This window comes from Mustela nivalis (assembly GCF_964662115.1).
Source record: "Mustela nivalis genome assembly, chromosome: 11".
Lineage (NCBI taxonomy): Eukaryota > Metazoa > Chordata > Mammalia > Carnivora > Mustelidae > Mustela > Mustela nivalis.
In genome coordinates, this window is record NC_139030.1 from 935304 (window position 1) to 960319 (window position 25016).

Genomic DNA, 25016 nt, shown 5'->3' on the forward strand with positions numbered 1-25016 from the left:
CTATACAACATTGTTGAAAGAAACTAAAGAAGACCTAAATAAATGGAAAGACAATCCATGTTCATGGATTGGAAAACTTGATATTGTTAAAAGACAGTTCCTTCCCCCCATAAAACTGACCTATAGATACAATACAAAGCCTATCAAAATTCTAACTGCCTTTTTTACAGAAATGGGCAAGCTGATTCTAAAATTCATATGGAAGTGCAAAAGACCCAGAATAACCAAAACAACTTGAAAAAGAATAAAGTCAGAAGAGCCATATTTCCCAATTTCAAAATTTACTACAGATTTACAGTAGTAATAATCAAAGAGTCTGGTACAGGAACAAGAACAGACACATATATAAATGGAATAGGACTAAAAGTCCAGAAATAATTCCATAATCCATAATCAACTGATTTTCAATGAGACTGCCAAGACAATTCAATGAGGAAAAATAGTTTTGTTGACAAATGATGCTAGGACCTCTGGATGGCCACATGCAAAAGAATGGTTTTAAACACCTACCTTGGGACGCCTGGGTGGCTCAGTTGGTTAAGGAGCTGCCTTCAGCTCAGGTCATGATCCCAGCATCCTGGGATCGAGTCCCACATCGGGCTCCTTGCTCCGCAGGGAGCCTGCTTCTCCCTCTGACTCTGCCTTCCACTATGTCTGCCTGTGCTCGCTCTCGCTCTCTCTCTCTGAGAAATAAATAAATAAAATCTTTAAAAAAAATTAAAAAATAAAAAAATAAACCCCTACCTCAGGCCATGTATAAAACTGACTCACAATGGGTCGAAATCCAAAATTTAAGAGTTGAAAGTATGAACTCTTAGAAGAAAACATAGGTATAAATCTCCATGACCTTGGATTAGGTAACACTTCCCTAGGTATGACACCCAAAATTCAAGCAATCAAAGAATAGATAAATTGGATTTCATCAAAATTTGAAACTTTTGTGCATTAAAGAACACTATCAAGAAAATTAGAAGACAGGGGCACCTGGGTGGCTCAGTGGGTTGAGCCTCTGCCTTTGGCTCAGGTCATGATCTTGGGGCCCTGGGATCAAGCCCCGCATCTGGCTCTCTGCTCAGTGGGGAGCTTGCTTCCTCCTCTCTCTCTGCCTACTTGTGATCTCTCTCTATCAAATAAATAAATAAAATCTTTAAAAAAAAAAAAAAGAAAATTAGAAGATGACCCACAGAATAGGAGAAAATATTTGCAAGTCATGTAAGTGTCTTGTATCCAGAACACATAAAAAACTCATAAATTTCAACAGTAAAAAGACAACCCAATTTAAAAATGGGCACCCAATCTGAATAAACATTTCTCCAAAGAAGATATACCAGCGACCAATAAGTACATGAAAAGATGGCCAACATGACAAGTTTGTGGGAAATGAAAATCAAAACCACAATGTGGGGCACCAGGGTGGCTCTTAAGAGTCACTTAAGAGTCTGCCTTTGGTTCAGGCCATGATCCCAGGGTCCTGGGTTCAAGCTCTGAGTCCAGCTCCCTGCTCAGCATGGACCCTGCTTCTCCCTCTCCTCCCCACTCGTGCTCTCTCTCTCGCTTTCTCTGTAGCTATCTGTCTCCCTCCCTCTCAAATAAATAAATAAAGTCTAAAAAAAAACCACACCACAATGTGATACCACTTCACACTCACTGAAACAAACAATAAGTGTTAGTGAGGGTGTGGAGAAAATTAGAACCCTCATACATTCCCTGGTGGGAATATAAGGTACGCAGTTATTCAGAAAACAGCTTGGCAATTCCTCAAAAAATTTCACATAGGGGGCTCCTGGGTGGCTCAGTGGGTTAAAGCCTCTGCCTTCGGCTCAGGTCATGATCCCAGGGTCCTGGGATTGAGCCCCGCATCAGGCTCTCTGCTCAGCGGGGAGCCTGCTTCCTCCTCTCTCTCTGCCTGCCTTTCTGCCTACTTGTGAATAAATAAAATCTTTAAAAAAAATTTTTTTTTCACATAGAATTACCATGTTATCCAGCCAGTCCACTCCAAAATATATGCTCAAGAGACTAGAAAATATATATAGAAATGTTCACCACAGCATTATTCATAAAAACCAAAAAGCAGATACAATTAAAATGTCCACCACAAATGAACACATAGACAAAACGTGGTATAGCCATGCAATGAAATATTATTTGCACACCCCCTCAAAAGAGGAATGAAGTACCGACTCATACTACAACATAAATGCACCTTGAAAATATTGTGCTAAATGAAAAAAGCCAGGCCAAAAAAAAAAAAAGCCACACAATATATATAGTTCCATTTATAGGAAATATCCAGAACAGATACATCTATAGAGACAGTGGATTAATGGCTGCCAGGAGCTGGGGATTGACTGCACGTGGGTATAGGGTGTCTTGTGGGGGTTATGAAAATGTTCTAGAATTAGTGGTGATGGTTGTACAACTCGTGGCTGTATTAAAAACCCACTATTTATACACCCTGAAATAGTGTATTTTATGGTATGTGGATTATATCACAAATGTCTAAAAAGCACACGTGTAGTGAAGAATACAAGAATACTACATAGCTTACTAGAGGTAGGGACAGAGGCCAGGGCCACCAACAAGTTGTGAGGGAGGGCTGTCACCCCCTGTGGCTAAGCCATGAGTGCCATCCCTAGAGCAGCCAGCATCACCACCACAAACAACCCCTTCACCACAGCCAACTCACACTGCCCGCCTCGACTCCCTGGGAGGCCAGGGCCTTCCATATGCCTCAGATGGATAACCTTTTCCAACCTTCTTACCCCACGTGAAATCTGATTTTGACAATTTTATTTTCTTCATTTAAAACTCCAGCATCAGGGGCACCAGGGTGGCTCAGTCGGTTAAGCAACTACCTTTAGCTCAGGTCATGATCTCAGGGGGTCCTGGGATTAAGTTCCACATGGGGTTCCCTGCTCAGCAGGAAGTCTGCTTCTCTCTCTGCCTCTGCCCTTCCCCTCTGCTCATGCTATGTGCCTGTCTGTCTGTCTCTCTCTCTCTCTCTCATAAATAAATAAAAAATCTTTTAAAAAATAAAATAAAATAAAACTCCAGCATCAGTGTGGACACATCTTTGGTGCTACATACATACATACATCAGTCATGACATCTTAGTCACCCATTGTCCTCTTGTGTATCTCATTAACACATTCGCCTTATTATGTCATCTTGAGCAAATATTCATCATCAGAAATTTAAAAGATTTGTATAACCAGGACAAGGAGAGTTAAGGTGTCTCCCTCTGTCCACCCTATCCAGAGATGAAGACCTGAGGAACATTTAAGTATGAGTCCATACATGGCAGATGGAGCAGAGCAAAGCAGTGTATTTCCAGAGGCAGGGCAGCCACTGTGCGTGGAAAGCCCAGCCCCTCTCCCCAGGGGGGTCCCAAGTGCTGACTGCTAAATTTTCAGGAGTTTGTGAACCAGTTAGTGTCATGTTGATAGTGCAAAGTGAGCTGAGGTGGGAGTATTTTCAGCCTTGGATTAAAAGACACACTACAAATCAGGCCCTCTGTACCCAATGGCACTGCCCTCGCAGGGTCAGAGTCAACCTTGGAAGCAGAGGGAAAGGGAGGAGCTAAGGGGCTATGGGTGGTACCAGGCCTGGCCTGGGGTTCAGAGGCCAGCTATGTGGCCCTTGTCATCTGCTTCACACAGCTCCATGTGCTGTGCAGAGAACCCTGGTTGCCACCCTTCTGTCAAGGGGGTCACAGGGTATGCTCCTGGGGAAGTTGGGGAGCAGCGGAGAGCACTGTGGAGGGCGGGGGTGCAGGTGGATGTGGGGACAGGGATCCAGCAGCCTCACTCTGCACCATAGCCGGCACAGGCCCAGCTTGGGTCCCGCACAGGGAAGCCTCAGCAGACAACAGGTCACGTGGTGGGTGGGACCGCACTCTACAGCAGGCCAAGCTGCTGAGCTCACCCACTGTGGGCGCAATGTCCCAGGATGCACTTGGAGGAGGGCCTCCAACGGGCTGGATCCCCAAGCAGGGGTGTGTCCTGTCTGGGTCCTAACATCCTCCCTGTACATCAGTGGTGATATCAAAGGTCCCTTCAGTTGGGACAAAGACTAGGGTGTTTTTAAGATCCAGAGTCTTCTGGCCACAGACCAGGGCTGAGCTTCCATCCCACATCATGGCCCCTCCCTAACTACACCCATGCTCAAGACCTCACTGACCCTTCTGCCCCAGCTCAGTCCTCTCCCAGGCGTTGGACCCTCTTGTCCAGTCGCCTCCCATGCTTCCTCTTAGACTTGTCACAGCTCTTCAAATCCTTCATGGCCTAAACTAGCACAGCACCTACACCTGCCACCACAACTGGGCATCCTCCTGGATTCCATTCTCTCTCTCTTTTTTTAAGATTTTATTTATTTATTTGACAGACAGAGAGGCAGGCAGAGAGAGAGAGAGGAAGAAGCAGGCTCCCCACTGAGCAGAGAGCCCGATGCGGGACTCGATCCCAGGACGCCGGATTCCATTCTGTTGGTCAGGTCCTCCAATTCCACCTCCCAGACCCCCTGAGTCCGGCTCCTCTTCCCCATCCCCATGGCCCCTTGTTGTGGGCCTCCTAACCCATCTCTACCTCAGCAGCACCCAGAGGGGTGTTTCCAAAGTGCACTGCTGTGTACATCCCTCTAGGTCTCCTCACTGTCTCTCCACTGCCCTCCCTCTGGCCTTGCCCACTCTGGTCCTGTGAGGGGCTAGCACTTCACACAGATGGCAGGGAGAGCCCCAGCGGTATGTGAGGTGTATGATGAGAGGGTTGTTTCCGAAGGTCAGCCTGGTTCTAGGCAGTGTGGGTGGGTGTGGAGAGAACCAGGATCCGGGTGTGAGCACTATCCTGACGTCCCATGGGGGCAGCAGACATGCAGAGGTCAAAGTGGCACGCAACAGAGCAAAAATGAAACTCCATAGCTTCTGGGACAGGAAAACCCTCACCCACCCCAATGGTTGGGTTAGATACCCATTTTTCAGCTGGCCTGGCCCCACGCCTGTGGTAGAGGGGGAGGCAAGCCAGTCCTGGCCTGAGCGCTGCATGTGGCGAGCAGACTTCAAGGGAGGGTGTCAAACAATGCTTCCAGACAGCTCACAGCTGCGAAAAGCAAATGAGCAGGAAAAGACACCATGAGAAAAGAAGCAAGCCACCAAAATATTCCCAAAGGCATCTCTAAGGAGCGGAACTATGGGTGTTTTCTTTCTTTCCTTCTTTTCCTGTTCCCGTCATCTTTTCTGTTTCTGCGTTTTTTCTAACTCTCTGAGATGAGCAATGTTACTTTCACAAGGAAAAACTCTGCCCAGTGTTTTGCAAGGTGCACTCTGGTCCCTGTTTCATTTGATGACTGGCATTTCTCAGGACCCCTGCAGCAAGGCAGGCTGGCCCCTGCTCCCACCACCAGCCTGCCTTCCCCATTTCTCTCGCTGGGCTGTCAGGCAGCTGACCTAATGGCCTCCATCTGCCTGGAAGACTCAGGGGCGACAGGACCCCTGCCAAAGTGTCTGCTCTGCCTCACATCCTGCAGCTATAGGGGTGGAAGCTGCTGCCAAAGCGGGCAGCATATGGCTCTGCCTTATTAGGGTGTTGGCTGTGCCTGAGACTCTGCCTAGCACACATCCCACCTCGACCCTGGTCTGTGCTACTCCTGACACTGTCCCAGTTTCACTCCCTCCCTTCTCTGGATGGGCAACCAGGGCCGCTGACAGTCAAGCCCTGCAGGTGACTGGAAAGCCGGGGGCTGCCAAGCACACAAAAAGGGTGAGCTCTGGAAGGCCAATGGCGTCTGCAGACTCTGGCCACAATGGGAGCAGGCAGCCTAGTGCATCGGAGGCACAGTTGCTGGATCAAAGGATACGTGCCGGGATGCCTGGGTGGCTCAGTTGGTTAAGCAGCTGCCTTCGGCTCAGGTCATGATCCCAGCGTCCTGGGATCAAGTCCCACATCAGGCTCCTTGCTCCGCAGGGAGCCTGCTTCTCCCTCTGACTCTGCCTTCCACTGTGTCTGCCTGTGCTCGCTCTCTCTCTGACAAATAAATAAATCTTTAAAAAAAAAAAAAAAGGATACGCGCCATTTTGGGTGTCCTAGCTGTCCTCCTGCTCCAGGCCAGTGTGCCTCTGCCCTCCTGGTGACCACTTTACATGCCACCCAGGTTTGGGGACATCACCCTGCCCTCCGTAGCTGCTCCCTATTCCTGGGCACTGCCTCTCCGAGCCCTTTTCCCTAGCAAAACCACAGGATTTTCGTAGTCCACAAGCCACAAGTCAAAAAACATCCTCCTGCCAGGACTTGGCTGGAAGGGGGCTGCTGGACCTCAGAGACCATTCCCTCCCACCTAGTCGTGAGTCATGCACTTGTACCCAGCCATGTTCCAGAAAGGACTGCAGAGGCCAACAATCGCCAGACACTAGTGCACATGTGACCAGCCTCCTGAGTCACTCAGCCTCTGTGCCCTCAGTTACCTCATCTGTGAAATGGCAACAGGGCTGGAGAGCCCAGGCTGGGCCACGTGGCCCTGCCCCCACCCCACCCCAAACAGCCTGTGCTTGGACAGAGTTCCAGCCAGGCCCCCACATAGACCTTTTACTATTTTTAAATGTTTACCATTTCTGGCTTACAGAGGAGGAAACCCAGGCTCCAAAGGTGAGGTCTCTGCAGGATCACACAGCTGGGGGGTCAAAGAAGCTGATAGAAGCTAACAGTCCGGTTTTAAAGCCTTGTTTAGTTGGTTGTGACCTTGGGCGAGTCCCAGCCCCTCTGAGCCCTGGTTCTCCGTTAGTGAGGGGTTAACTGAGTCCATCTTGGAGGGGTAGGCGGTGGGGCGGCCAGCCGGTCACCAGCAGAGGTTAGGGGCATTCCGGTACTGACAGGCGCGGCTACCCTGACACCCAGCGGAGGTCGAGGGCCAGGCCGGAGGCGCGGCAGGTGAATTGGCCGGCTTCCCCAGAGCAGAGGGCAGGGGTCGGGGCGGGGGTCCGGTCCCGCAGTCCCGCCCAGACAGGGGCCCTCCCGGCCCTTGGCGTGGGTGGGGGGCTGTTACCTTCCCGTCATGGTAGCTGCGCGCGCTGAGCCCGAGGTCGCCTCGGGACCCCCCTCCGCCGCCTCAGCAACTAGACGAGCACCAGCCAGCAGGTCCGGGGCGAGGAGCAGGGAGACGCCCAAAAAAGGCCAAGAGCGGCTCCGCCCGCGGCCCAGCCCCAGCCCAGCCCCAGCCCAGCCCAGCCCGCGAGGTGGGGGCGGAGGGGAGGCGGGGGTGGAATCCGCCCCGCCCGCGAGGTTGTGGGGGTGAAGTGGGGGCGGAGGGGTGGGCCCCGCCACTCGCGCGGTCCTAGCTCTGGGGATACCCAAGCTTGGCCTGCGGCGAGCACTGGTCACGTCCTCCCTTCCAGGGCTTCGCTCGCCACCTCCCCGGATTCCGGGCATAGTTTTCCTTTTAAAGGGAGTGAAGTTATAATAACCGCGAACAAGCCCCCCAGTCCCGCCGGAACGCCCTGCCTGGAGCTTCCCCTCCGCTGTCCCGGGCTGCCCAGGAAAGCGAACACCGGCGGGGGACGAGGAACTGGAGAACATAGAGGGACGATCCTGAGACCACCTCCCTGCTGGCTCCAAGCCCTGAATTCCTACTGCGGCCCGGGCCAGAGAGGGGATCACCTTCACGCTTTCATTCCTCAAAGTGACGTTTCTGGGCGCCGACTCCCTCCTGAGTGGGGGGTGGGGTGTTGGGGGGTAGGGGGGCCTGGGAACCCCCAGTCCGCGATGTCCTGCCCCTAGGGAGGCCAAGGTCTAACGACGCCCCTCCAAATCAGCGCCCCTCCAAGTCAGCGCCCCTCCAAGTCATGAGCCCAACAGCATACTGAGATGCCAGATCGGTGCCCCCCCCGGGGGGGGGGCAAATAACGGTTTGTGAGCAACCCCTCACCTAGCAAAAGGTACTTTACAATGAAAAAATCAACCCCCCAAGTTGGGGAGGAGAACTAAGTACTCCTCTCTATAAGGAAGGACTATGGACAAGTTAGAGAAGAGCTATTTAAAGGGACTGTGTGATACAAAACCATTTAGGCAATCTCTTCTGGGGAAATCATTACACAAGCAAACAAAACAAACAAACAAACAAACAAACAAAAACCCTCACCCTTTCTGCCTACAGGCAGGTATTTCTAGAGCTGGGCTGTGGAGCATAGCTTGTGATTGCAAGCAGCCCAAATATCACATTGTGAGGCCAGGACCAAGCAGCCTCATATGTTAACCCTACCGAACATCATATTACCTCTAGCTTGGCAACAGATAAAGACTATCTAGAAATGACAGTGCTAAGTAGCAACTCACAAATAAGCAATGGAATTCAGAATAATGAGTTGATAGCACCATGCAGACTTACATCTGCAGAACTGAGCTGGGAAAAGGCATCTGTTCCTAAGTAGCTGGTGTCTTGAAACCTGTGCAGTTTGTACTTGTTCTTTTGCAGCTGTGTCATAGCTGATAGTGTTTAACTGTAATTCGATGGCTGATTAAGCTTAAAATATGGAAGATTTCTTGGTTCATCTGCCTCTTTAAGGAGAAATGCTTTTCCCAATTGCTGATGCAGAGGGAGCAGGTATACAAGACTGTGCCCCCAGAAACAGACTGCCCAGTTGGATGGTTCACTAAATACTGGTGGATGGAAACAAAGGACCAAAAGGAACCAAAAAGAATGAAAAGTAGAAATGAGAATACCAAAGGGACCTGTTCCCTGCCTCAAGGGGACCCCATGTCTACCTGAAAGGCTGAAAGTCTCCAGAGCCTTCTGCCACTCACCTGACCACTCAGCAAGCCTCATCCTTGGGCCATGGACACGCTCAGCAAGAGCTCGCTGGTGTCTGTGGGCATTGCTCAGCTCTCCTGGAGGTACGGAGGATCCAAGGAGCCATGGGCCACCCTCCAACAGTGCAGCCAGAGGTCAGATCAGCAGGAAAGAGCAGCAGTTACCCAGCAGTAGGTCATTCACACACTCACTCACCCAGACCCATTCATTTAATGGAGATTATGCTATTTGGGGCACAGGGGCAGAGCAGTGAGCCAGAGGACACGGGGTGGGGGACGGACAGGAAATAAAACATAGACATGACTTTAGGCAGGGACAGTGCTGCAAGGAAAAGGACAATAAGAAGGACTGATTAGAGGGGCAAGGAAGGCTTCTGAGCAGTGTCATCTGAGCTAAAACGAGAATGAGGAAAAGAGCAGCAGAGGGAACAGCAAGGGCAGTTGGCCCTGAGGTGGGAATGGGCTTGGGGAGCTCAAGGATCAGAAAGGTGGCAGTGTATCCAGAGAACAGGCAAGCAGAGGGCATGGGAAGTAAGGGAGAGGGGCCAGGGGAGCCAGAGCACGAGGGCCACACTAGCATTTGGATTCCAACCTTAGAAAGGTGGGAGATGGGGACACCTGGGTGGCTCGGTTGGTTAAGTGGCTGCCTTTGGCTCAGGTCATGATCCCAGGGTCCTGTGATCAAGCTCCTCACTGGACAGGCCCAGCTTAGTGGGGAGCCTGCTTCTCCCTTTCCCTCTGCCTGCTGCTGTGCCTACTTGTGCTCTCTGTCAAATAAATAAAATCTTTAAAAAGAAAAGAAATGTGGGAGATTCTAAGCAAGAATAGATACAACAGGGACACCTGGGTGGCTCAGTAGGTTAAGCAACTGCCTTTGGCTCAGGTCATGATCCTGGAGTCCCAGGATGGAGTCAGCATGGGGCTCCCTGCCCAGCAGGGAGTCTGCCTCTCACTCAGACCCTCCCCTCTCTCGTGCTTTCTCTCAAATTAAAAAAAAAGACACAACACCCTCTGGGGCTCAGGGAACTATGAGCACCCCAAAGCATGTTTGCACAGTCACCCCACACCACCTCTCACCACCCCCTCCAGCTGACACCCACACCTGAACCAGCCCAGTGACCTGGGGTGCTAAGGCAGGGGTGATGGTTCATGGGGGCCAAGGGAGGGTCTGGGCTTCCCTTGATCAGACTGGCCTAATTAGTAGCATGAAGGCTACCTAAAGTGGCCTCCTCTTGTGTCTAGAGCTAAATCCCCTCCCCATTGTGACAGTTGGGACCAAGAAGGCCTTGCAGCCCTGAGGAAATCTCAGGGTCTCTCACCATGGCCCAGCCCCCAGCAGAAGCCAGAGTGGCTCTCCAGTATGCAGGACTAGTGTCATGCCTGTTTAATGATGGTCCATGTGACACGAAGGCTCCCCCACAGTTCTGTCCAAAGGGTCTCTTCCCCCAGATCTTGCTTGGGCATCTCCCTCTCAGGGCACTGGAAATGGCCCAACTGGGCCATTGTTAAGCAGTAGTGCATAACTGGAATTAACCAGTTCCTTCAAATCCAAACTTAATTCTGGAAGTGGTTTGTGAGAATCCCCAGGGAGGGCAGGGAAGCACTTGGACCACCCAGAGGAGAAGCTGGACCATTCTAGCTGGAACCTGGCCAAAAATAAATGGTGGACAGCACACCCACCTCTATATACCCCGAGACAGCAGAGCATTTGCTACTTTAACAACTAAATGTTTCTACTGTAAAATATGAGCATGTCCTCAGAATGGAGATCTACCCATACACATCATCTGACCAGCCCAAAATGACCTTATTTCTTCCTGGCCTAAGCAGAGCTCGATGAAAGAAGTCTGATTACGATTATGGTGGAATCATAATCCACTAATTCTTTTAGCATTTGCAGAACAAACAACAAGAGGCTCAGAGGTTTTCTTAGTCTGTGGAGAACACAGAACCCTTCTTGAGAGTCTGGTTTACCCAGGGTTAGAACAGGGCCACGGAGCTCACACCTGTTTTACAAAGGCTGGCTAGCCTTGGACTTTGAAAAGGAAAATGCCATTTCTCTTTTACCTTAGCTCTGGGACAGGCTTGATGCAACTCATGGGTCTGGAACAAGAGCAGCCTAGAGCACCCCAGAGAGCATTCAGGGATGCCACATTCTTGCACCTTAAAGCGTCCCAGTGTGGGTCATCCAACAAGAATTACCTGAGCACCATGACCACAGAGTTGTTTACCTGCAGGGCTGCCAGCTTCTCTGCTCCTAAGCACACTTCTCTTCCACATGCTGGGGTTTATTTTGCTTCCTCTTTCCCATTAGAATAGCCAACCTACCAGTCTTCCCATCAGAGCATCTCCAACCTCTGTGCAGAATAGACCAGCTGTGCCCCCCTACCATGCTCCCCAACGCCAAACTGTCCAACTGTGGCCTCACCTGCAGAGGGCCTAGCAAGGTGAGTGGGCTTCTACCACCCACAGACCACCTAAAGATATGTGAGGCTAAACCGGGAGGCACACCACCCTGCGGCTTTTCTGTTGCCCCAACATTAGCATGACCACTTAGAGGACATAAAGCAAATGGCAAGGAGAACCAGGGACTGGGCCCCCTGCACATTTTGAGAGCAAAAGAAGCAGCACTCCAATGCCACACAGAGTCTCTACCTCAGGGGCTGAGTCGCCACTCCACCTCCTTCTGCTGCTTCCTTCTCTGAGCGCTGCCAGCAACTTCTCTGGGGGAATAGCAACTGCCGGGCCTGCTTGGCACAGCCACTTGGAGAAGGACTGGGCAGCGGCTGGGAGTCTCCAGCTGCCACGGGTCCCAGATATTCCAGCCTCACCTCTCCCTGGGCAGGAGGTTTGGCTGGAGCTGGAGGGTGGGCCGGAGGCACCTTGGGGTCAGGAGAGGGTGGAGGAAGCCAGGAAGGAAAGTCTGGCCTCCCTGGGGAGGTGCCTGTGGGGCGGACCACTGAAAGCCCATTCCCCTGCGGGCCAGGGAGCCAGGAGAACAGAACAAAGGAGTGACAGCTGCCCCATGCATCCAGAGAGACCAGCAAAGGGGGAGCCGCTGTGGGTTGGGGGGAGGGCGCCCATTTGGCAGCAGCGAAAATGAGCATTTACTAAACTCCTAAGCTCATAAGCCCCTGGGGAAACCTGATGTTTACAGCATGTACACGGGCCAAAACTGAGCCCTACAAGGGCACAGAGAAAAGGAAACCCGTAATTACTTTGAAGGACCAAGAATAGTTACTAAAACATCTTTTTGCCAGTTATTTTCCCTGAGAGGAGAGAAATCTCAGGATTATTGATACAATTTTAAGTTATTTTCTAATCTTTTGCTATAAAAATTTCATTGTACTGAGAAATACCCAAAAATAGAAAGAAGAAACTTGGGCACCTAGGTGCCTCAGTCGGTTAAGCATCTGCCTTTGGCTCAGGTCATGACTCAGGCTCCCGGGATTGAGACCCACGATCAGGTCCTTGCTCAGTGGGGAGCCTGCTTCTCCCTCTGCCTGCTGCTCCCCCTGCTGTGCATGCCCTCTCAAATAAATAAAATCTTTAAAAAAGAGAGAGAGGGAGAAGGGAGGGAGGGAGAATAGGAGGGAGGGAGGGAGGAAGGAAGGAAGAAAACTGCTTTGAATTTCACCACCGAAGACAGGTGCCAACAACGCTTCGATTCCTGTGCGCAGTTACTATGTACACAGTTGTGGTCCTTTTGTGTTGGCAATTTCACATTGTTTCTTCACAGTAGATGCCCCTGTTGCTACTACCAGAGCTGCCCGCCCGTCCAGCTCCGGGGCATCACTCACACTGTGCTGGACATAAACACTATCCCTAGGTCTCCTCCAACCTGTGCTACTTGGCGAGGAGGGTACTGGCATTCACAGGCACTATGTATACAGCTTGTAGATTCAACTTTTGAGGATAACTGGCTATGTTTTTCTTTCTTTTTATTTATTTTTTAAAATATTTTTATTTAGTCATTTGTCAGAGAGAGAGAGCACAAGCAGGGGGAGACTTGGGGCTCCATCCCAGGACCCCAGGATCATGACCTGAGCCAAAGAGGAACACTTAACCGACTGAGCCACAGAGGCGTCCCTGGTTTTGTTTTTCAGTCAAATTTTATACCCCTTAGGGTTGAAACTGTTTACTTGATGCAACACAGCTCCCGACGGAAGCCTGGCTAGATGTACAAAAGCACTCAACTCTTTGTTGGAACCAGTGATGTTATGCTAGATTGCCATGTTGTTTAAAATAACCTGCTTCCATGTTATAAATATGCTATACACAAGAATGTAAACTCTCTGAGACAGACTCTTGCCTTGTTCACTGCTCTATCTGCTGGACCAAGAACAGGCCTCTACTCAGAGCTCAGTAAATATTTGTTCAATGAACGTCATTTTCTTCTAAGTTTCATACTCCTATGAGCTGCCTGAATGTACAGTGCATATCACTTCTGTTGCTCAAGCATCTCAGATACCTTTTTGCTCATCACAGCTAGTTCTGAACTGAACTGGTATAAATAAAAAAGTTTATTTACACCTAAGAAATCCATAATATGAAGAAATCTTGATGGACAGAATTATTTTAAAAACAGAAGATGGGAGCACCTGGGTGGCTCAGTCAGTTAAGCTGCCGCCTTCAGCTCAGGTCATGATACCCATGGTTTCGGGTCCTGCATTGGACTCCCTGATCACTGAGGAGTCTGCTTCTCCTTCCCCTTCTGCCCCTTCCCCCTTCATGTGCTCTCTCTCTCTCTCTCTCTCTCAGAAACTAATAAAATCTTTAAAAAACAACAAGAGAATCTGTTGGAAAATGCAACTAGTGCTCAAACTCACCTTACATTTCCAGACTTTTATAGTTGTATGCTAGTCCATGGCTGGCCCCAGGAGGGGCAGGTCTGGGGGCCCCAGAGGCAGAGCGACTTTGAGCAGCATAGACATTGTTCCATTAAATGTGCATGTGCAGGGGTGTCTGGGTGCTCAGTGGGTTAAAGCCCCTGCCTTCGGCTCAGGTCATGATCCCAGAGTCCTGGGATTGAGGCCCACATCGCATCGGGCTCTCTGCTCAGCGGGGAGCCTGCTTCCTTCTTTCTCTCTGCCTGCCTCTCTGCCTACTTGTGATTTCTGTCTGTCAAATAAATAAACAAAATCTTTAAAAACAAATAAATAAATAAATAAATGTGCAAAGGGAGGCTGGGGGCCTCTGACAAGCCCCACCCAGATAAGCCACAGCTCCTCTGTCACATCTATCAGGCTCTGGTCTGTTAGTGTGAAGTCCAAGCCTGCGGGCACAGTAGAGATCAACCACACGTTTTTTTTTCCCTGGGGACACTCCAAATTGTCAACATGAACATACTCGGAGCCCAAGGATTCTGCTGGGTAGGAAACAGGTGGAAGAGACTCGTGGGAGAACAGGGGCCTCTGGTTAACATTAGTCTGAGAAGCTTAGACATGAAAGAAGTTGAAAACCCCACAGTTAAAGGCAGTGTGGCATGCTGGTTTGAAGAGCACAGACCGTGGCATCAACCACTCAGGTTCAAAGACAGTCTCCCGTTTACTAACCGTATCATCTTGGGCAGTTGCCTCAATGCTCTGGGCCTCAGTCTCTTTATCTATAAATTAGAGTAGATAATAATAGTACCTCCTTCATAAAGATTTGTGGGGACTAAATGAACTCATCTCTGCAAGCAGTACTCAAACATGTTGGACTTTGTTTTACCTTCATGAAAAATACTGAGGATACCAAAGAGATTTTATTTACATCTATCAATATTTACCACACTGGAAGTGAAAATGAAACATTTTTTTAATTAGCTATAATTCATTTAAAAATCAGTAAGAAAATTATGACATATTAACATAATGATGTATCTTTAGGGAAACAATTTTCCAAAACAAAAAATAATTATGGAGACATCTGTACCCAACCGCAATAAAGCAGCAGGAACCAGACAAAATATATGAAACAAAAATACATAAAACTAATGTGTTCAAGATACTGAACATCAGGCAGCCAAGGACAATGATCATTAAGAGACAGGAAACAAGCAACTGAACCTGCGATTGTCCCAGCTCAGTGCTTCAAGGGCACTTCCAGGCCTTCGTCCACAGAAGAGGAAGCCAGGTGGAGGTGAGTGGACTCCCTTAGTCAAAGAAATGAAGCTGAGAGTCCAGGGGACCAGAGCAGCTAGACTTTGCAGGACTGGTACTGGAAAGGAGAAGGCTACACAAAGAGAGGTCTCCAAAGATCTCTAGGGGATCCCCCTCCAGTCTTCAACTGAGTACTGATAAGCACATGCATGTGCTCCTGGATGGAAAGAGACACCTGGAAGAAACCAGGGGAATAGTGCCTGGCACTCACATAAGGCAAAGAATAATGCCTATTTCCATCATATTCGGAAATACCAGCATATATTATGAACTACCCAAACTGAATACAGAGCAAGAGACTGAAAAAAGTGAAGAAAATCTCAGGGACCTGTAACAATATCTCAAAAGAGTAAAATGTCGATGGTAGCAATTGTTTATGCTATGTATAATATGATTTTTTAGAGCAACCACTAAAAAAAAAAATCTGGGGCGCCTGGGTGGCTCAGTGGTTTGGGCTGCTGCCTTTGGCTCGGGTCATGATCTCAGGGTCCTGGGATCGAGCCCCGCATCGGGCTCCCTGCTCCGCAGGAAGCCTGCTTCCCTCTCTCTCTCTCTCTGCCTGCCTCTCTGCCTACTTGTGATCTCCGTCTTTCAAATAAATAAATAAAATCTTTAAAAAAAAAAAATAAATAAAAAAAAAAATCTATGCAAAGAGGTATACAAAAAAAAATACTACAGATAAACCAAACTGGAATTCTAAAAGTGTTCGAGAATTACATAAGGAGGCAGGATAAAAACAAATGATCTATCAATACACACAACCTGGACATACCTCAAGGTCATTATGCCTACTGAAAAAAGCCAATCTTAATAGATTATATACTGTAACAGATTCCATTCATAAAATATCTTTGAAAGAACAAAAGTATAGAGAATGAAAACAGGTGAGTTGTTGCCAGGAACTGGAATGACTGGGACAGATAGTAAGTGTGACTATAAAAGAGTTTTTTGATTCAAGAATGTGGACTTTCTTTCCATTTATTCAGATTTTAATTTCATCGAATAATGTTTGTAGTTTTAAGCATACAAGTCTTATACTTACACTCCTTTAGACAGTTTATTTCTAAGTATTTTAGTATTTTTTATGTGATTCTAAGAGGAGTTGTTTTCTTAATTTCCTTTTGAGATTTCTCATAGTTAATGTACAGAAATATATTGAAAGTTTATATATTAATCTTGTATCCTACAACTCTGCTGAACTTGTTTATTGTTTCTAGCAATTTCATAAGGGATTTCTTAAATTTTTCTACACACTAGATGTCACCTACAAATAGAGTTTTACTTCTTCCCTTCCGATCTTGAGGACTTCTATTTATTTTTCAGTCTATTTTTCCTGACTAGAACAGCCAGTACACTGCTAAATAGAAGTCTTGTTCCTAATCTTAGGCTGAAAGTAGTCTTTCTTCATTAAGTATACTAGCTGAGGGTTTTTCATAAGTCCCTTTACCATGTTGAGGAATTTCCCTTCCATTCTTGGTTGTTCGCATGTTTTATTGTGAAAGGATGTTGGATTTTGTCAAATGCTCTCCCTAAATCAGAAAGATCGAAAGATCATATCACCTTTGTCAATTTCTTTAATGATTAATGTTTATATATCATTCCAACCTTGCATTCCTGCAATAAACCCCACTTGGTCATGATGTATAAACTTTTGTGTATGTTGCTAGATTTGGTTTGCTAATATTTAGTTGAGGATTTTTGTGTATATTCACAAAAGATGTTGGTCTGTAGTTTTCTTTTTTGTGATGTTCTTCTTTTGTTTTAGAATCAAGTCCTTGATCTCATAGTATGAGGTGTTTCCTCCTCTTCCATTTTTGGAAAAGTTTGTGAAGGATTGGTGTCAGTTCTTTAAAAATTTGGCAGAATTACCTACTGAAGCCTCTAGTCCTGGTTTTCCCTTTGTGGGTAGTTTTTCCATTACGAATTTAATCTCTTTATTTGTAACAGGTCTGTTCAGGTTTTCTGTTTGTTCTTGAATTTGTTTGGGTAGTTTATTGTTTCTATGAATTTGTCCATTTTGTCTAGATTATCTACTTTGCCAGTATAGAATTGTTCATAGCATTCTCTTACAGTCTTGTTTTCCTTCTATAAGATTGATAGGAATGTCCTTTCTTTCATTTCTGATTTTATTTATTTGAGTGTTCTCTTTTTTTGTCAGTTCAGCTAAAGATTTGTTAGTTTTGTGGATTTTTCAAAGAACCAACCTTTGGTTTCATTGATATTTTTCTATTTTTTTTCCTCTTCTCTATTTATTTCTACTCTAACCTATATTGTTTGTTTTCTTCTGCTTGCCTTAGACTTAGTTTATCTGTTTCTAATTTCTTAAGGTAAAAAGTTAGGTGACTGATTTGAGATCTTTCTTTCATAGGTATAAATTGCCCTCTCAGCACTGCTTTTGCTGCATCCTGTAAGCTCCTGTATGTTTGTCTTAATTTTCATTCATTTCAACATATTTTCTAATTTTTTTTTTACTTTTTGACCCATTTGTTCTTTAGGAATGTGTTACTTAATTTCTACATACTTTACAAATTTCCCAAATTCCCTTCGTTATTGATTTCAGAGTTTCTGATGTCTGTAATCAAGAGTTTCTGATTTCTAATTATTGATCAGAGAACTTTGTGTAATATCCATCATCTTCAGTTTATTGAGGTTTGTTTTAATGGTCTAGCATATGATCTATCCTGGACAATGTTTCATGTGTGCATGAGAAGGATTGCACATTCTGCACTTGTTGGGTGGATTGGTCTAGAAAGGTCTCCCCTTTCCTGTGTTATTGTGATATGTACTATATCCATCTACATTGTAAACTCCAAAATACATTGTTTTAATTATTACTATACATAATCTTATGTCTTTTTAAATATCTGAGATGAAACTGAATCAATTATACATTTACAGAGTTTATTATATTAACCTTCTTATTTGGCATTTCTGATTCTATTTCCTATAGATTTGAGTTACCACTTGGTGTCATTACTTTACTCCAAAAACTGCTGTGTTCCCATCTACCTCGTTTGTGCTATTATTGTCAAATAACATTTGCATAAAATGTTGACACATAGTATGTTTCTATATGTAAAAAGCCTAGCTATATAAGTATATTCATATTTCTTAGGTAATTACTTTTTAAATCTGTTAAGAGGAGAAAAAATAAGCAATTTTACTGTCTTTTGTAATTAACTGACATTGTTCTTCATGTGGATTTGAGTTATTATCTGGTGTCATTTGCTTTCAGTCTGAGGAAGTTTTAGTGTTTCTTATAAGTCAGACCTGCCAGCAATAAGTTCTTTCAGCTTCCCTTAATTTTCTCTTTATTTCTTAAAAGATAGTTTTGCTGGGGGCGCCTGGGTGGCTCAGTGGGTTAAGCCGCTGCCTTCGGCTCAGGTCATGATCTCAGAGTCCTGGGATCGAGTCCCGCATCGGGCTCTCTCCTCAGCAGAGAGCCTGCTTCCCTCTCTCTCTCTCTGCCTGCCTCTCCATCTACTTGTGATTTCTCTCTGTCAAATAAATAAATAAAATATTTTAAAAAAAAAAAAGATAGTTTTGCTGGATATAGAATGATTGGTTGATAGGTTTTTAGTTTAAGCACTTTGAATATGTCATACCACTGTCTTTTGGGCCTCCATTGTTTTTAAAGCATTTAGTTAGTTAGTTAGTTAGTTAGTTAGTTAGTTAGTTATTTTTAGAGAGGGAGTGAGAGAGGGGAGTGGGGACAGGGGCAAAGGGAGAGAGAATCTTAAGCAGGCTGCATGCCCAGCATGGAGCCTGATGCAGGGCTTGATCTCACAACCCTGAGATCTTGACAGGAGCTGAAATCAAGAATCAGACATTTAACCCACTGAACCACCCAGGTGCCCCTGACCTCCATTGTTTCTGATGAGCATCAGCTCTCACTCTTAATGCACTTTCCTGATATGTGATGCATTGTTTTTTTTCTTGCTACTTTTATCTCTGCTGATTTTATCTTTGGGTTTCAAACCTTGTGACTATGATATGTCTGGGCATGGATCTCTTTGTGTTTGTCCTAGTTGAAGTTCATTCTTCTTGGATGTAGAGATTAATGCTTTTCATCAAATTTGGGAAATTTTTAGCCCCAACTTCTAATAATTGTTATGCCCCCTCTCTCTTCTATCCATTATGCATATGTTGATACATTTAATGGTGTTTCTGATTTCTCTGAAGCTCTGATCATTTTTCTTCTTTCCCCCCACCATTTTACAGATTACATCATTACTCTGTCTTCAAACTCATTGATTCTTTCTTCTGCCAACTCAAATCTGTTGAAACTCCCAATAACTTTTTCATTTTAATTATTGTACTTCTCATCTCCAGAATTTTTATTTGGTTTTTCTTTATAATTTCTATCTCTTTGTTGATATTCTCTATTTCACGAGATATTGTCATCAATTCTTTAAGTAGGTTTCCATTAGTTCTTCAAGAATAGTTACAATGGCTGCTTTGAAGTATGTGTCTACTAAGTCCAACATCTGAGCTCCTTCAAAATCAGTTTGTTTTGGTTGTTTTCTTGTGTACGTATCACAATTTCCTCTTTTATTGCATGTCTCAAAATTGTTTGGGTTGAGGGGCACCTGGTTGGCTCAGTCAGTTAAGCAGCTGCCTTCAGCTCAGTTCATGATCCCAGGGTCCTGGGCTTGAGCCCTGCATCAGGCTCCCTCCTCAGTGGGAGCTTGCTTCTCCCCCTCTCCTCCATGCTTGTGCTCTCTCTCGCTATCTCTGTCACTATCTGGTGCTCTCTCTCTCTCTCTCTCTCAAATAAATAAAATCTTTTTTAAAAATTTGTTTTGGTTGAAAACTGATATTTTGGATATTATACTATCGAAACTCTGGATACAAATTCCCTACATCCCCCAGAGTTTGATGCTGTTGCTTGCTTGGTCATTTATTTATTTATTTAGTGACTTGCTGAACTAACTCTGTAAAGCCAATTTCTCCTTCTGATAGATTTCGTCTTGCTTTGATCTCTTAGCCTGGCTCCCTACTGGTAGATTTTGTCTTGCTTTGATCTCTTAGCCTAGCTTCCTACTGATCATCCCCCAAGTTAATGTAGTTAATGTAAGCCATTTTGGTCAAAGAAAAGTGTGTGTGTGTGTGTGTGTGTGTGTCTGTCTGTCTGTCTGTCTTAGATTCTGCTATCACAGTTAAAGGAATTGTTTTATTTGTTGGTTGGTTGCTTGGCTAATTGGTTTTTGCCCATGTTCAGCCAGAGACCAGGGTCTTGGATTTTCCCCCTCCAATCATTCCCCAAAATGGTCAACCTTGGCCAGGCACACAGTCTTCCAGACTCCAAAGGATTTGTGTGATTTTATGTTAAAGCCCAGCTTCCTGCATCAGAGTAGCATATCGTTCAACCAGTGTTTGGTCAAAGGTTGCACTTCAGGCCCTTGTATCAGCAAGCCTTCTCCCTGTGTTGATGGGTCTTTGAGCAGCCTGGGGAATGTTTCCAAGTCCACTCCATGTCCTGCTGTGATTTCTTCTCAGTGGGTGAATGTTCTCTATACAAACTTCCTGACATCCAGTCACTTCCTGACAGCAATCTGAGGAGCATTCATCTTGGTATCTCCTTCTCTGGTTCTCTCTGTTAAACTTCTGGTTGCTGTCATTTTGCTTGTTGCCACTATTATAATGGAGCTATAGGCACTGTCTTAATTGCTCTTCACCAAAATCTCCACAGTTATCAACAACACCCTTAACCAGAATTTCCCACCATGTATTTCAAAATAGTCAGTCTCCCTCAGTCAGAGCTGGGAGCTCTTAATCCTTATAGCCTGACTCTCCCTTGGAGAAAATCTCTGTACCCTGCACAGGATCTAGACATGTGGACAGCAAACCACTTATCTCAGAGTAACACTTCTATAAAAGCGATCTCTAGGGTGATGGTGTTCCTGTCTTCTTGGCTTGCCCCTCCTGCTATAGAGCCTCCCCCCTACAATCCAGCAAGGTAGGGACTGAGGTCCCAGGCTCACTCAGCTGTAGTAGAACTTCTACCTGTAGTAGAACTTCTACTCTACAGGTCAAGTCTGGAAAGGGGAAGCTCTCCTTTTCTTGGGTGCCCCAAATAGAGTACCTAGAATACTGTTTCTATAAGATGGAACTGGCAGGGGAAGAATAGGCTATGACTCAGTTGCTACAGATTTCTTATTGATATTTAGAGATTTTCCTGAATAACTGTTTCCCTGCTTGCTATATGCACTTAGTATAATTTCCAGGACTTTAAATTATTGTTTTAAATAATTTTCTCCCATTAAATGGTTGTTTTGTTGTGGATTGAATCCACCTTGCCCTTTACTCCAACATTCCAGAAATAGAGCCACCTCTGTGATACCTTTTACTGACTTTTCATTTAGCAGTGTCAAATGCATAAGTTTTACTGATTCCTCAGCCATTAGATGCACCTCTCTCATTAAGGTTGCTGATAACTTACCCTTTACAGATGGTCTAACACTTTTTTTCATATCTAATATTAAAGCACTGAGAAACAAATTTTGTCTTTCAAATTATTTAAATTCTTAAATTATTTAAATCATTCAATTCCTTTTTCTTTAAATTCTGGACTAATAGTCTTAAAGTGATAATGCAACAGGGGCACCTGGGTGGTAGAGTCAGTTAAGCATCCGACTCTTGGTTTCAGCTCAGGTTGTGATCTCATGGGTCATGAGACAGAGTGCCGTGTCAGGCTCCACACTCAGCAGACAGTCTGCTGGAGACTCCCTCTGCCCCTGCCCAGGCTTGCGCACTCACTGTCTCTCTCTCCCTCCCCCTCTCTCTCACAAATAAATAAATAAATATTTTTAAAAATGAAACTAATATAATATCATTTGCCAATTATACTCCAGTTAAAAAAAAGATAATGAAAAAGAAAACTTGTATCCCATGGATCCTTGTTGGTGTGGTTCTTATAAAACCAGTTGAACCATCTCTTGGAAGGTGGTAGCAAAGGTCCGGTGGCAGGGTTCTGGAGATCAGACATCTTAAAAGAGGGATGCCTAAATAGGAAAGGGAAATATTAATATAAAAGATTTTTGTAAGTAACATACCAAGAGTTGAACCCTAAAAACATCCAATCCAATAAACTCCAAGAAGCTGGTGGAGGAAAATCTTTCAGTTATGCAGCAGCACTGCTTACTGAGTTTCTGAAAACTCCCACACTACATCTCAATGCTCCTAGTGATGTTGCTCCTAGCCTTGGTTGCCACCCAAAGCAGGCATGTGTGACCCAAGCCTTCTGCCCACTTGTCCAGGCAAATATAGCTTACAAAGGGTCTGCTGTAGTGGGGAGTCCTTCCAGGTTTATAACAAGCCACCAGACTTCAGCTCACAGGGGTTCTCCGGAGCCTTGGGAAATGGCCAGATGACCTAGAGACCCAAAACAGATCTGGGTGTCAAGCTTTGGCCTTGGTGATACCAAGTCAGGTGGGAGAGAGAGAAACTGGAAACATTCATCAGGGAATTGGGGTCACATGTTGATGGAAACTGGAGGAATTAAAAATTTAGTAAGGACTGACAATTTGGGATAGGTAGCAGGATCCAGGCCAAAGTGCAAGTAGGTATCAAAATCGATTCTTCTACCCTGTCTGGGAAGTCAACTCAATGTCTACCAGACAAGACAGAGTTTGCATCTTCATCAGTTACCTGCAATTTACCAAAACATGCAAAATGGCTCAAAGACAATGAACAGCGCTAGACTCTGAATACCTAGAAGAATGTACTATGAACTGTCTTAGAATTTTCCATTGAAACAATATTTTTCCTTCTTCTCACTTTTTTAAAAAAGATTTTACTTATTTATTTGACAGACAGAGATCACAAGTAGTCAAAGAGGCAGGCAGAGAGAGAGGGGGAGGCAGGTTCCCTGCTGAGCAGAGAGCCCAATGAGGGGATCGAACCCAGGACCCTGGGATCATGACCTGAGCTGAAGGCAGAGGCTTTAACCCACTGAGCCATCCAGGGGTCCCATCTTCTCCTCACTTTTGATCAAAAAATAATCTCAAAGAGAGATTAGTCTTGACCACAAAATAAGCCTGGTCTCATTAGATTTGACCTGGATATTGTCACAGGTACAGAAAGAATGATCATTTAGGGATGCCCGGGTGAACCAGCCAGTTAAGTGTCCAACTCTTGGCTTCAGCTCAGGTCATGATCTCAGGATCATGAGATCATGCCCTGTGTAGGGCTCTGAGCTCAGCTTGGAGTCTGCTTGAGATTCTTTCCCCTCCCTCTCCCTCCTCTGCTCCTTCCCCCACTCACTCTTTCTCTCTCTCTCTCTCTCAAATAAATAAATAAAATCTATCAAAATTTATTTAAAAAAGAAAGAAAAGGATCATCATTTACCACAGGCCTTCCTAAGTTTGCTCTGCTGCAAGTCTTCATAAGAAACCTCAGGTCATACTTCCAGAAGCTTCTGGTGCATTCGTCCAGTGCAGACCTGGAACCTCTTTTGTGAAGCAGCAGCTGAGACTCCAGTGCTCACCATGGCTGACAAAAAGTCCAAGGAGTCAGGATGAGGACAACGATCACATTAATGTGAAGGTGGCAGGACAGGATGGTTCTGTGGCACAGTTTAAGATTAAGAGAGAGACACCACTTAGTAAACTGATGAAAGGTTATTGTGCATGGCAGGGTTTGTCAAGAAGGCAGATCAGATTCTGACTAGATGGGCAGCCAATCAACAGAACAGACATCAACGCACAGCTGGAGATGGGGGACTAAGATGTAGGTGATGTGTTCCAGAAGGAGACAGAGCATCTGCCACAAAGGGAACCTACTGCTTCACTCCAGACCAAGAAGACATTCTCAATGAGAGAACCACAATCTGGTTCCACCATATCCTGACCACTACAGTAGAAGTTTTCTCAATTCTTTCATTTTCCCTTTCCCCATTCCTTCATTGTACATGAAGTGTGTGTGCACAAGCATACTGCATATTTTAAAAATGTAAATGGCCAATGGTATTTTTGGATCGACCTCAAAAGGAGATGGGATGGGGAAAACACCGGTTCTCTCCATTAGGGGCATGTTCATCCAGCTCTTATCTCTATATTCTGTAAGTTATTTTGCGCTCACTGTTTAACAATAAAAGAACAACACAAAAATCTTTATATACCTTGTTTGGAGAATTTCAAAGTTTTTCATTTATCACTGTAACATCAAGGACAATTCAATAACTTTTTTTTTTACGTAGCTGTTTCATGTAGGGAAATCTGTCTTTAGGAATAAATTACTCCAAGAGAAATGAATCCTAGATCAGCTTTCCCTTCAAGTCAAGTGTCTTGTTTAAAGGTTTTTTTTTTTTTTTTAAGATTTTATTTATTTATTTGACAGAGAGTGAGATCACAAGTAGGCAGAGAAGCAGGCAGAGAGAAAGGAGGAAGCAGGCTCCCCACTGAGCAGAGAGCCCGATGTGGGGCTCTATCCCAGGACCCAGGTGCCCCAAGTATCTTGTTTAAATAAACTTCTTATTAAAAAAAAAAAAAAGAATAAAAATAGAGGTGGGTGCCTGGGTGGCACAGTTGGTTAAGTGTGGGCCTTCAGCTCAGTCATGATCCCAGGGTCCTGGGATTGAGCCCCATTTTGGGTTCCCTGCTTCTCCCTCTCCCCCTCACTTGTGCTCTCTCTCAATAACTCTGTCATTATCTCTCAAATAAGTAAATAAAATATTTAAAAAAAATAAAAATAAAGAGGCTGCCTGGGTGGTTCAGTCAGTTAAGTGACCGACTCTTGATCTCAGCTCAGGTCTTGAACTGAGTCATGAGTTCAAGCCCTACGTGGGCTCCATGCTGGATGGGGCACCTACTTAAAAAAAAAAAAAAAAAGAGTAAAAATTTTAAAATAAAATAAAAGCTTCTAGAAGTGGGGCGCCTGGGTGGCTCAGTGGGTTAAAGCCTCTGCCTTCAGCTCAGGTCATGATCCCAGGGTCCTGGGATCGAGCCCCACATCGGGCTCTCTGCTCAGTGGTGAGCCTGCTTCCCCCTTTCTCTCTGACTGCCTCTCTGCCTACTTGTGATCTCTGTCAAATAAACGAATAAAATCTTTAAAAAAAAAAAAAAAAAAGAGCTTCTAGGAG

At 45.5% G+C, this 25016-nt stretch overlaps 1 protein-coding gene across 9 annotated transcripts in view; it reads right to left on the reverse strand.

The window, feature by feature from the left end:
* The window catches only part of LIMS2 (LIM zinc finger domain containing 2), a 38063-nt gene extending 30690 nt beyond the window's left edge, over window positions 1-7373 (reverse strand). The window contains exons 1-2 of one of the 9 annotated variants that reach the window (XM_082690307.1): window positions 7033-7373; window positions 6597-6644 (exon numbers count right to left, since the gene is read on the reverse strand). In XM_082690307.1, coding sequence (XP_082546433.1) covers window positions 6597-6644; window positions 7033-7043 — 59 coding nt within the window. In that variant the 5' untranslated portion in view covers window positions 7044-7373. Of the gene's footprint in view, window positions 1-4964; window positions 5094-6596; window positions 6648-7032 lie in introns of those variants that run through there. The other 8 variants (XM_082690304.1, XM_082690311.1, XM_082690309.1 and 5 more) reach the window with 8 other exon arrangements.
* Between the last annotated feature and the right edge of the window lie 17643 nt (window positions 7374-25016).